This window comes from Geotrypetes seraphini, chromosome 1 (genome assembly GCF_902459505.1).
Source record: "Geotrypetes seraphini chromosome 1, aGeoSer1.1, whole genome shotgun sequence".
NCBI classification, from domain to species: domain Eukaryota; kingdom Metazoa; phylum Chordata; class Amphibia; order Gymnophiona; family Dermophiidae; genus Geotrypetes; species Geotrypetes seraphini.
Genome location: NC_047084.1, coordinates 519,092,471 through 519,105,307, shown reverse-complemented (window position 1 = coordinate 519,105,307; position 12,837 = coordinate 519,092,471). Strand labels below are relative to the sequence as shown.

Here is a 12,837-nt window from a genome sequence, read left to right as displayed (position 1 = left end):
CCCAATCAAAGAAGCTGATAAGATTGGATTGGCATGACCTACCCCTAGTGAATCCATGTTGACTAGGATCCCTTAGATTCCCCTCATCCAAAATCCTGTCTAATTTACATTTAAGTAGTGTTTCCATGAGTTTACACACTATTGATGTGAGACTCACTGGTCTGTAATTTGCAGCCTCCGCTCTGCAACCCTTTTTGTGCAGAGGAACGACGTTAGCTGTTTTCCAGTCCAGGGGGACTCTCCCCGTTCTTAGGGAGAGATTGAAGAGCATGGTTAACGGTTCCGCCAGGTAATGTAATGGAAAAGTGCTGTGTGTATCAGGATAATGTAATGGAAAAGTTTTGCTCACATCAACTCAGTCATTTGCTCGCAAAAATTTTTTTTGCTCACACGAGCTCAGTCCTTAGATGGAACATTGGTCCCAGTACAGATCCCTATGGCACTCGACTATTCACCCTCCTCAAGTAGGGGCATTTTGAAAAAAGAAAGACGCCTAAAAGACAATATAAACCAGAATTTTGCTGTCCTAATCACTAGGACATCCAAATACCAATTTTTGAAGCCAACTTTTGGATGTCTTGCTAGGCTTCCTAGCCAGGGTGTGTCCAAAATTCAAGGGAGGCCTGTTATGAGCGGACTTAGACTTGAATGTCTTGTGGCAATAATTGAACCTTTCCCAAGATGTCCTGGACAGAACTTAAAAAGATACAAAAAAAGGAGGCAAAAATGTCAATAAGGACTCTATGAGTGTGTATATCAGCCAATCACTACTAGCAAACCACACCACACTAATAATAAATGTCAATTTAGGAATAAGGACGCTCTCAATGTGAGATTATTAGCGACGGGAGAACAAACTCCAGCGCTTCCACTTACAAAGACGGAGGTGAATCACCCCGCCTGCACACCATCATCGGGCGTCCCTAGTGTGCAAAATCAACAGTGCAGAATTAATAACAATAAATAAGTCACAAACTGTGAACTAGTGAGAGAGTGAACAAACTGAAAAACCCACTCATAGAGTCCTCCCCAGCCTAATCCCCAAGATGCAAAATGAAACTACAGCCAACTTAGCTTTTAAAACGTGGCTTTGTAGAGGGTAGGGAGAAAGAAAGAAAGGGGGCAGGCAGGGAGACAGAAGGGAAACAGAAAAAAAGAAAGGGGGCATCAAGAGAGAAAAAAGAAAGAAAGGGCAGGGAGAGAGGAAGAAAAAGTTAGGGGAGGGAATGAGGTCTGGAGGAGAGGAAACATACAGGCTGAAAGAAGGGAAGAAAGATTGGATGCACAGTCAGAAGATGAAAGTGCAACCAGAGACTCATGAAATCACCAGACAAGATAGGAAAAATGATTTTATTTTAAATTTAGTGATCAAAATGTGTCTGAATTTATATATGCTGTCTATATTTTGCACTATGACCCCCTTTTATTAAACCGCAATAGTGTTTTTTAGCGCAGGGAGCCTATGAGCGTCGAGAGCAGCGCTGGGCATTTAGTGCAGTTCCCTGCACTAAAAACTGCTATTGTGGTTTAATAAAAAGGAAGGGGGGTATATTTGTCTATTTTTGTATGGTTGTTACTGAGGTGACAATGCATAGAGTCATCTGCCTTGACCTCTTTGAAAAAAAACCCAGAATAGGAATGATAATTAACATTTTCTCAGCATATAGTGTGCTTTGTGTTTTTTAATTTTATTGTTGGTAGATCATTTTGACTTGGTCATTTTAAAGTAGCTCGCAAGCCCAAAAAGTTTGGGCACCCCTGAGCTAGAGCGTTGAAGCTGTGTATTTCTATTTTATCCCCCCATTTACAAAACTGTGGAGCGTTTTTTAGTGCCAGCCGTGGTGGTAGCAGCTCTGATGCTCAGAATTCTATGAGCATCAGAGCTGTTACCACCGTAGCTAAAATCCACACTAAAGTTTTGTAAACGGGGGAGGGGTTAGTTTGTGATGACATATTCCATACTAGGCGAAGGTGTTTTCTGTGTTCTGTGTGTTCGAAAGACATGGTTTTCTGTTAGGATTGACGGTGTAGGATTGATCTGTGCTGGTCTGGCTTGTTTAGTTTTACAATGGGTGTATTGATGTACTGCTCACTGCAATATGTAAGATGCTGCCTTTTCCTAGGTACACATGTGTGACGTGTGGCTTGTTTCTAAAAATCATGTTTTTCGTACAGATGGGGGGTGCCAAAAAATGATGGGCCCCAGGTGTTACATATGCTAGGTACGCCACTGTATGTAAAGATACCAGAAAGCTGGCGAAGCAAAAACTTTAAGTAAATTGTTATTCTTCTAAGTTTTGAGTATTTAACCCTCCCACAATCTCACGGGCACTCGTCCTCCGCGCCTGCTCATAAATTTGTGGAGTATGTAACTTGTCGCTCATGCATATTTTTTTTTGCACACACCTCATCAATCCTTAGAGGGAACATTGGTTGTAGCAAGTCTAGCTTTTGAGTAACTGCACCCTCTAATGCTCAAAAGGGTTCTCGGTATCTTTTACTGATAGCAATAGCAGCCACCAAGGATCCTATACAAATATATTACAAGGAGCTCATTAGTATTAAAATGAGCACTCTGTGTAATGTACAGTAAGGAGTGCCTATCTTTAGCATGCAGATTTTAATGACAGGTCTGAGCTTTTGTAGCCTTACTTTCCTGTCAGTGCTTGAGCACTGATTGGCTCAGGCACTGACAGGAAAGTAAAGCTAGAGCTTAGACCCACAATTACCCCTTATGCCACCCTGGCTGAGCCCTCCAATCCCCTCTCCTGCCGCAGCCACAGAACCCTCCTGTCCCCCTCCTGACAAGCCTTGAAAACATCTGAAAGTCTGGTGGTCTAATGGGCCGTGCTGCCTCCCCCAGCTCAATGGTCTGCCCCTGATCCCCACTAGCTCAGGAGATTTTCCCCTTATATGCTATTTAGGCTCCTCCCAGTACATCCTAGAATGCAGGAGCAGGACCATCATTTTGAAGACGTGGGCCCTGAGGCAGGAGGGTGTAGGCATCCCTCCTGCCACAGAAGGTATGGGGGGAGGGTCTGGTGGTCCTAGCCTGTGGTGGTCCTAGCTATGTAGGGGGTGGATGGGCCCTTGAGCTAGGGGGAGGCCGTGGGGGCAGACTCTTGAGCTGGGGAGGCCTGGCCTAGACCACCAGAATTTCAGAGGTTTTTGGGCATCGGAGGAGGGAAGAGCTTTGTGGCAGGAAGGGGAATCAGAGGGCTCGGTGGTGGAAGAGGGGGATTGGAGAGCATGGTGATGGCAGTGAACTCAGCAAGAGGGAGGTCGGTGGCTTCAGCTTGTGTTCATCCTCAGGGGCAGTGGGTGTTTGGCTTCCCTGGACATGCACACATGCATTGTGCCTACCACACAGCTCTTGAGGGCATGTCCCAAAAAATTCTAACTCTTTAGTAACAGATGCTCAAAACCAACAGTGTGCATATAATTTGCATGCTGTTAGTGTTGAGCATCTGTCGCTAAATCAGGCTGGTGTTTTCCCAGCGCTGTAGTTCTCGTGAAAATTTACAGAAGCTGCTCAGCGCCAAGCAGCAGCGCCAAAGCATGCTCCTGCTGGGTGTCGCTCAGTGGTTGAAGAAACCAGAACTTGCGGCAGCCACCGCGGGGCAGGAGTGTGGAAAGCTTGGTCCTGCCTGCTGCACCTCTGGTCCACCAGGGATTGGCAGAGAAGGTACAATGGACAGAGCAGGGAGGGGGACAGGGTGCAGAGCCTGGGAGGGAGGGGAGCTGGGTGCAGTGTCTGACAGGGGAGGGAGGGAGGGAAGGGGGCTGGATGCAGAGCCTGACAGGGCAGGATTCTTGAATATTAAGCCACCTGACTTATATTCGAGTCAACCATTTTTTTTCTCCTTTGTGGGAGGGGAATGGGGGTCTCGACTTATATTCAGATCAACTTATATTCGAGTATATACAGTACCTCTGTGGCCTAAAAACACTGTAGGTGAATCTCTAGCTGAAAGGAAGCTGTGGAATGAGGGGGCATAGGATGAAGGTAAAAGGGAACAGATTTAGGAGGAATCAAGAAAATGCTCCTTTATGGAAAGGGTTGTGAATTCGTGGAACAGTCTTAGACACAGACTGTATCTGAACTCAAGAAAGTTTGGGAGAAAGGAGAAAGGGAACGAGAATGGGACTTGTATACTGCCTTTTTGTGGTTACACATTCAAAGCAGTTTACATATATACAGGTACTTATTTTGTACCCAGGGCAATGGAGGATTAAATGACTTGCCCAGGGTCACAAGGAGCAGCGCTGGGATTCAAAGTACATAGGATCTCTAAGGGACATGAAGAGATAGTAGATGACATGAATGGGCAGACCAGATAGGTCATATGAATAAGGATGGATTGAAGTGGTCCTAGCAGTGTCATTCAGTAGGCAGTGGTGGTATGGGTAGGAAAGCTCTAGCAAGAGAAATATAATTTTCATCAGTAAGGAAGGGAAAATAATAGTTATCATTGAAGTGCAAGCATATTGATCATCGTTCCGTGAAAACGTATGTAGAAAAATAATGTAGTTCCTAAACTGATCACTCTAGGTTTAATTTTTTTTCACCCACCTTTTACCCACAAATCTAATTTAATTTGTTATTTTTGAGTTTCATATGTGATCACAGGAAACCAAAAGTTGAGAACACAGGCTGTTGCTGTTCTGCTTCATCTTATATAAGGAACACTGATAGAACTATTGAACTGACAAATTGTTATTACTTGAATAATGTTATTTAATTTCAAATTTTGTTCCACTCTCGATTCAGTTCTGCGAGATCCTGGCAAGCAGTCCATAAATAATAATTGGAAGATAGAACAGCCAGGAGCATTCAATATGGCTGGAACCACCGTTCATTATATTAGGAGAGGTCTTTGGGAAAAAATCTATGCCAGAGGTCCGACAAATTCACCCCTACATCTGCTGGTATGATATCATGGGTAACAGTGGTTTTTGAGCTTGTACAGAAAGATTAAACATGCTCATTGTTTTTCATTCCTCTGTATTCTATTAGCACTGACTTTTTCCCTCTAACGAATAGCAGCTTTCTGTTGTGTACTATATAAAAATATGGCAAAATGTTTCTCTGAGTATCAAAAAATACTGTGGAGTGACAATGTTCCTGAAAAGGACTTTATTGAAAATAAAGATCCTACATTGGTTTCTAATTACAGGCCTATTTCTTTGATAAATGTAGATGGAAAACTTCTGACTAAGTTATTGGCTTAACGCTTGGCCAAGGCTCTCCCTTATATTATTGGTATGCACCAAACGATGTTTGTTACTCAAAGACATTCTTCAAACAACACCAGACTGGCTTTCCACATATTAAATTTAACAAAAGCCATGGATGATCCTGCCTTCTCTGTATCCTTGGATGCAGAGAAGGTCTTTGATCGTGTGGAATGGACCTTTATGTATCAAGCAATGGATTGGTTTGGTATTGGTTCTGGATTCATACAAATGATTCAAACCTTGTATAGTTCCCCTTCTGCCAGATTATATATTAATAATACTTTTTTGGAATGTTTTCATCTGGAGAGGGGAGTTAGGCAAGGATGTCCGTACTGTTTGATATTGTTTTGGAACCTTTGTTATTGGCTATGCAGCAGGCAAAGGAGATTCAGGGTATTCCTTATGCAGGCCGGGAATATAAAGTCTCTGCATATGCAGATGATATTTTGCATTCTACCATTCCACATTTACTAGATTTGATTGATAGATTTGGGAAATTTTCAGAGTATAAAATAAATTGGAGTAAATTGTAGGTTCTTCTGCTTAATGTACATTGTCCAAAAGGGTTATTTGATTCCCCTTTCTTTGAAAGAAAGAGGGTATAAAATATTTAGGAATTTGGATTTATAAAATGCTGGAAGAAACGATGGAAGTAAATGAAAAATCTTTATTGCTGAAGGTTGCAGAAACGTGTGAGCAATGGAACCCCTTACATCTGTCTTGATGGGGGAGAGTTCAAACGGTTAAGATGATGATTTTGCCTGTGGTTTGCTACCAAATGGGTATGTTACCAGTGTTTTTTCAGGGGTCCTTTTACAAGAAATTAAATAGTATTCTTACTAAATTTATTTGTCTGGGGAAAGCTGAGAGAATTGCTTTAGTTATCTTTACAAAAACCAACTGCGGCAGGTGGGGTAAATTTTCCCAATTTTTATCGGTACCATCAAGCCTATATAATGCATCATGGTATGTATTGGATCCTGCCCAAGCTCATGGAAAATCTTCCAGACTGGTTATGGTTGGAATGGCAACTCCTGTCTCCATTGAGATTGGGTCATGTTTTGAGTATCAAGTTACCTAGGACAATAGAATTTTATTAGACACTTGGGAGACATTAAAATTCATTAATAATTTAACACCTATTCCGATTCATAAATCCACGTGTCAGTTCCTTTGGCTGAACTCCAAGATTCAAATTGGCGGGTTTAAGGTCATCTGGAAGCATTGGATGAAGGCGGGTATACGTACTCTGGATGATGTAGTATCAGATGGAAAGCTGCTTGACTTTTCACGACTGCAACAAACATATTGCTAAGTCTCAAAATTATAAATGGTTGCAGTCGAAGCAAGCCATTCAGAAGGGGTTCCTTGATTGGCAAAATCTTAAAAATCAGTATAGTTTGCCGGTCCTATGCTTCCAGACAGATTTCTTGGGACACCAGACCGCTCAGTGGTACCAATTAATATCTGAATTTTTGAATAAGAAACCAAAGACTGGTCTTCGTGACATTTGGAACATTGAGATAAAGCATCAGATTACTGCATCTCAATTGCCACCAATCTGGACTTGGAGGATGAGGTGTACGGTGTCTGCATCTATGAGACAAACATGGTTTTTCTTGTTACATAGAGCATTTTGAACCCCTGTTCGATTACAGAAATTAGATAGTTCCAAGTCTAATAGATGCTGGCTCTGTCATCTCGAAGTAGGGACATTGGATCATCTATTGTACTATTGTCCTTCGATACTTAAATTTTGGAGATCCATTTGGGATCAAATGAACAAAAACTGGAAAATCCAGTGGTATTGACGTACGGTACCATCCTATTTGGTATGTTAATGAGGTCTAAAAGCCAAATATCTGCTCGGAATAACAAACTTCTCTTTATAATGACAGGGGTTGCCATACAGCTTATTTTGAGGAACTGGAAAAACTGGGATTTGGGTGGGAATCTCTGTCACACTTTTAAAATGGAACGTATGATGGCCATATAACAGAGACATTACAAGACAAAATTCTGTAAGGAGTGATTGTTGATCTTGCCCTTTGATAATACATGTCCAGGGTGAGTGGGTAAGATATTTTTTTAATTTGAGTGCAATTTTTGGATACGTAGACAGGGGTGATATGTGTATGTCATGGAATATAATTTTGATTGAATTTAAGTGCTATTACAGTGTAAAATGATTGTATATATATGTTGCACTTATTTTTGGCTTTAAAATAAATAAAGATAAATAAAAAAAAAAAAAGGAAAATTTAAAAGTGCCACAAATCAATGTAACTAATCGACATAAAAAACCTTGAGGACCTAATCCGCCAAGAGCATGGGACCCAACACAGTCTGTGTTTTGACAAGGTAGTCTTCTTCAGGGGTCCAAATGCATGAAACTCTTTATGCAGTGCGTTCTCTGTGGAGTTCCACGCATTTGGTTAATTATATCATTTGAATAACATTATTTTACTGTTTGTTTTTAGCTTGAACAGGTTTTTTTTTTTTTTAAAGTTCATTCAGTTTTATTAGCATTTTATCATATAAATACAAACATAGACCTCATATTCATAATAAGTCTTTACAGGGTGTAAGTACAGGCGGTCCATGACATATCATGAAAAACAGAACAAAGAAATAAGAGCATAACCCAACTAATAAGCTCATCAGTCGTGTGTACAGATCTTAGATAAACACACAGGTATAAGAGGATATAATAACATAAAAGTGTGTCACGTAAAATTATAAGGTGGCTCATACAGTCATATACTTCAAAAAGATGATACAATTAGACACGTCTTGTGTTCATGACTCATGACTCTGGCTCACCAGGACGGCGATGAGGTAACTCAAATGCTTGAACAGTTTTAACGCATAACAATGCTAAAATGTCAGTAACAACATAGCTTAATTTAATTCAATGTTGGTTTAATAGTAATACATAGTAAATGATGTAACATAGTAAATGACAGCAGATAAAGATCTGAATGGTCCATCCAGTCTGGCCAATAGTTACACTCATTATAAATTCATGCTTAAATTGAATTGTCTTTTTTCTTTGATATTACTGGTTGCTAGACCGTCAAAGTCTATCCAGAACTACTGGAGTTATTCTCAAAGCTTGATTCCTTGGGTTCCAACTATTGGAGCTGCTGTTGAACCTCACTTTAGCCTATCCAAACCATCACATTTACAGTATACAGACTGTAAAAGTCTGCCCAGCACCTTTTCTCATGTTCTAAATTACTGGAGTTTCCATCAAAGCCTTCCCTAGCCCACCTTAAACCAAATTCCCATATATGGGGCACAAACCATACAAATCTGACTAGTACTGACCCTTGTTCTTCAATTAATTCCATTCATTTTCTAATTAAAGATCCAGTGTGTTCATTCCACATTTTTAAAAATTCTGTCACCGTATTCCTTTCCACCACCTCCCTCAGGAGGGCATTCTAGGCATTAACCACCCTCTCCATGAAAAAAGAATTTCCTAACATTACACCTAAGTCTACTATCTCACAACCTCAATTTATGCCCTCTAGTTTTACCATTTTCCCTTCTCTGAAAAAGATTTGGTTCTATATTAATACATTTCAAGTAATTAAATGTCTATCATATTACCCCTACCCCTATCCCTCCTCTCATCTAGAGTGTACATATTCAGGTCTTCCAGTCTCTTCTTGTACATCTTTTGGCTCAGACCACCCTACCATTTTCTTCGCCTTCCTCTGGACCACTTCAAAATAGGCTCAGGAGTAATCTAAGGAAATACTTTTTTTTTTACAGAAAGAGTGTTAGATGCGTGGAACGTTATGTGTTGATTGCTATATCTAGCGATGGGCACATGCAAATTTAGTGAACCTTCGCTACTCTGCCAATCTCATTTGCATGCACGTTTTTTGGAGAATAACTCGCTTTTTTGAAATCACTACAATAATGGCTGTGACAGTGGCCTGTCATTTCTTAATCCTAAGAGGTCCTTTTACTAGGGTGCGGTAGCTGTTTTAGCGTGTGCTAACGCGTGCTAACGCGTCCAAGGGATATAATGGACATGTTAGCGTGCACTAAGACGCACTAGCACGCCTTCGCTAGTGCTAGGACCCCCTTCGTTTTGAAAATCTATCCCTAAGAGGGAAATTCATCAAGTTGCACTAACTTTTTAGCATATGCCAAATTGGTTAACGTCCCTTCATGAATGCCCCCCCTAAATTGTACCTCAGGCAATGAAGGATTAAGGTACTTGCTCACAGTCACAATGAACTTAAGTGAAAGGAAACATGTTTTGTGGTTGATCTAACTAGTAGACTACTCCTCTACTTTTTTTCAGGATGTTATATTCAGGTATACAGATTTCCCTATAAAACTAAGCAAAAAAAAAAAAATCCACTATTGAACCAAATAATAATGTAATGTGGAGCTTTTTTATTCTTCAAGGGGTAAAAGAACCTCAGAATATGGAGCAATATACCCAATTTGAGTTTTCATTTGAACAAAGTTCACAGCGTTCATAGGCTCCCGCTCACGAAACAGGCTGTACTCCCACACTACCACTAATTTTTCTTTTTAATATTAAAATCTTGAATAACTTTAATATTATAATCTTTAATGATGTTGTTTAGACATGTCTATATTATATGTGATAATCATAGGGAAACAAGATTTTATGTATGTGATAAGGAAACCGCATAGTTGTATGCGGTATATAAATTTTTAAATAAATAAATAACTTCTTTTAAAGAACTTCACTTACTTTTTTAGAGAGTTATACAGTTTTCTTATTAGCCCCCAGGCTAAAACCACCGGGGATAAGATGTCACCTCACACTTTATTTAGACATCTTATCCCCAGCGGGTTAAAGCGGGGCTGCACTGGAACAGAACACTCCGCAGTGCAGCCCCACTTTAAACCCACAGGCTCAGAAAGTGAAGACAAAAGCTTCAGGCAGTACAGTATCACTTCCTTTAAATTTCCTTTAAAAGGTTGCTGGCGGAGGGAATCATTTAAATGAAGGCAGGGAAAGTTCCTCTGGGTCTTTAATAAAGCACAACCTCGGCTTTAGGATCTCGCAGCTCAGCGCTGCTCTAATGTTCCGCCTCAGAAAGTGTGGGGAGATCAGCCAACGAGCAGTCCTACAGAGGGCCAGTGCATGCGCAGACCATCTACAGGCAAAGAAGATGGTCTGCGCATGCATCAGGATCGCTCTTCAGTGCTTCCAATCGACCTAATGTGCATGCGGACACATTGTGAATCAGGCACCTAGCCACCTCACGGATCGGATCGCTCACGGCTCGGATCCGTGAGGTTAGTGAATCTAGTGTTTACCCAAGTGTTTACCAGCTTAATTTCAGTGTCGCTTCTATATACCAATGACTGTGTTAACATCTCTGAATTTCTTCTAAAAATAAAAAGGGCTTTGTGATGTTTTGAGCTGCACTTGTATTTTCATTGTAAATTGGGCTGTTTGATGACTTTCTTTCATATTTCTGCCAAAGCTCTCCACTTCTACTCTCCATAGATTTAAATCTTCTTTCTTTGTGCTTTTTAGGTGCTACTTTTTCATGACCAGAATTATGATCTCCATTATGAATATACTATTCCACTTGACCTTGTTTCAGAAAATCAAAGTTCTAAAGTGAATGAACCTTTGTTCATGTGGACACATTCTGGGTGGGAAGATTGTGACTCTGTATGTGGAGGAGGTAAGCAATTTTTTTTATTATTTCTAATATGGACATTAATAACTCTTACAATTTACAAAAGGTATTAGACATAGGATTAGTTTAAATGATTAACAGACAAGTTCTACTAGATAGAATTACCCATCAGAGATGAAATTGAGTTGAAGGTTTTATAAATGACAACTAGTGTCATAATGTTGACAATTCAACGCTTCATATAGCTGATTTGTTTTGCAGTGCCTTGTATGTTTGCACAGGATTACTTCATTTGTTACCCTGGAATATTGTAATGTTCCCTTGCCATTTACTAATTTTATCCCAGAACTATTGGACTCCTGATAAAGGTAGTGGTGCTGAAAATATAGGCCGTGTTGGGTCCTAACCAGTTTGATTATCTGAGATTGATCATTGATGTCCCAATAAAAGATACTTCTAATCTAATCTGGGATTTATAGGCTGTACTATGCCTAAATAGGTTCAAGGTGACTTATAGTGCAATTTGAGGAGATACAATGTAGTACAGTACAGTAGATTCTCAGTTATCCGGCACCCATAGGGACTGGTGGATGCTGGATAACTGTAGTTTCTGGTTATTTAAGAGTTAATGTAGAAATAGTTATGTTTCCCTTCCCACTTCACTCTTTTATTCCCCCCCACCCCCACTTGTAAGTTCAGCATCGTCTTCCTTTCTTTCTTGATCACGTTCTCTCCCCCCTTTAAGAAGTTGCTGGCTGAGGGAATCACTTAAATGAAGGCAGGGAAAGTTCCTCTGGATCTTTAATAAAACACAATCTCGGCTTTAGGATCTGCCGGCTCAGGGCTGCTCTAATGTTCTGCCTCAGGAAGTGTGGGGAGATCTGCCAACGAGCAATCCTATGGAGGGCCAGCACATGCACAGACCATCTATAGGCAAAGAAGATGGTTTGCGCAAGCGTCAGGCTCACTCTTCAGCGATCCGTGTGGTCGGTTTGGGTCATGCCTCCATCGGCCTAATCGGGTTGTGAATCAGGTACCCGGCCACCTCATGGATTGGATCGGATCCATGAGGTTAATGAATCTAGGCTATAGAGATTTAAGATTATATCATGGGTCTAAATGATATGTATCAACTGAATGAGAAGTAAGGAAAACCTTCTCTAAATCTCAAATGGTTTTTGTGGCGGAATGCTTTATGCGATGATATTGGCCATGAGCTGAATTGTTATTTCCATGTCATTCTTATCAGACCAGAACTTGTGGGTTGGGTCTGTATACTAGCAGATGGACACAACAAAAGAAGCAGATCCAAATTTCCACAGGAGACAAAGGGCAACCAAACAAATGAGACTATGGAAATCCAATGTTCTTGATGCTGCTTTTATTCAGTAAATCCTTTAAAATACAAAGTCCACATTTGTCATAGAAGGACCCAACACAGGCCGTGTTCTGGCAAAACACACCTTCCTCAAGGATCTGAGATATAAATTACGCAACCTTTACAAATGTGGAATAGCATAAATAGCTTGACCAGCCAAAATGAAAACTGCCAAAGGGGCACAAAATCTGAACGCTGGAGTAGAAAATAATATTTTATTAAAAAGAAAGTATGAGATAAATTAAGAGATTATTAGACTTGAAAGACCAATGAAGAGTGGGCATGTAAAGCTTATTGTCAAGCCTGAAGTGATGCTATTGAGATCTTGGAAATTATTATTATTTTTTTAATTTCTTTATTCATTTTAAAGCTATGAGTAAGTGCAAAATCTAATACAATTATATAACTCTGTAAAAGCACTTAAACACATTTACAATTATAATTTATGACAAATAGATATATCACCCCCCCACACACAATTATATTCAAAAATACACTCAAATTGAAAAATACATTCCAACCTGCCCCCCACCCTTGACGTGTATGACCAAAGGGCATAATCACCAATCACTC

General features: G+C 40.3%; 1 protein-coding gene across 2 annotated transcripts in view; it reads left to right on the top strand.

Moving 5' to 3' along the window:
- ADAMTS19 (ADAM metallopeptidase with thrombospondin type 1 motif 19) overlaps positions 1 to 12,837 on the top strand; it is a 192,852-nt gene that overhangs the window by 147,597 nt on the left and 32,418 nt on the right. For both annotated transcript variants that reach the window (XM_033928967.1, XM_033928966.1), the window contains exons 13-14: positions 4,772 to 4,929; positions 10,778 to 10,931. In XM_033928967.1, coding sequence (XP_033784858.1) covers positions 4,772 to 4,929; positions 10,778 to 10,931 — 312 coding nt within the window. The remainder of the gene's footprint in view (positions 1 to 4,771; positions 4,930 to 10,777; positions 10,932 to 12,837) is intronic.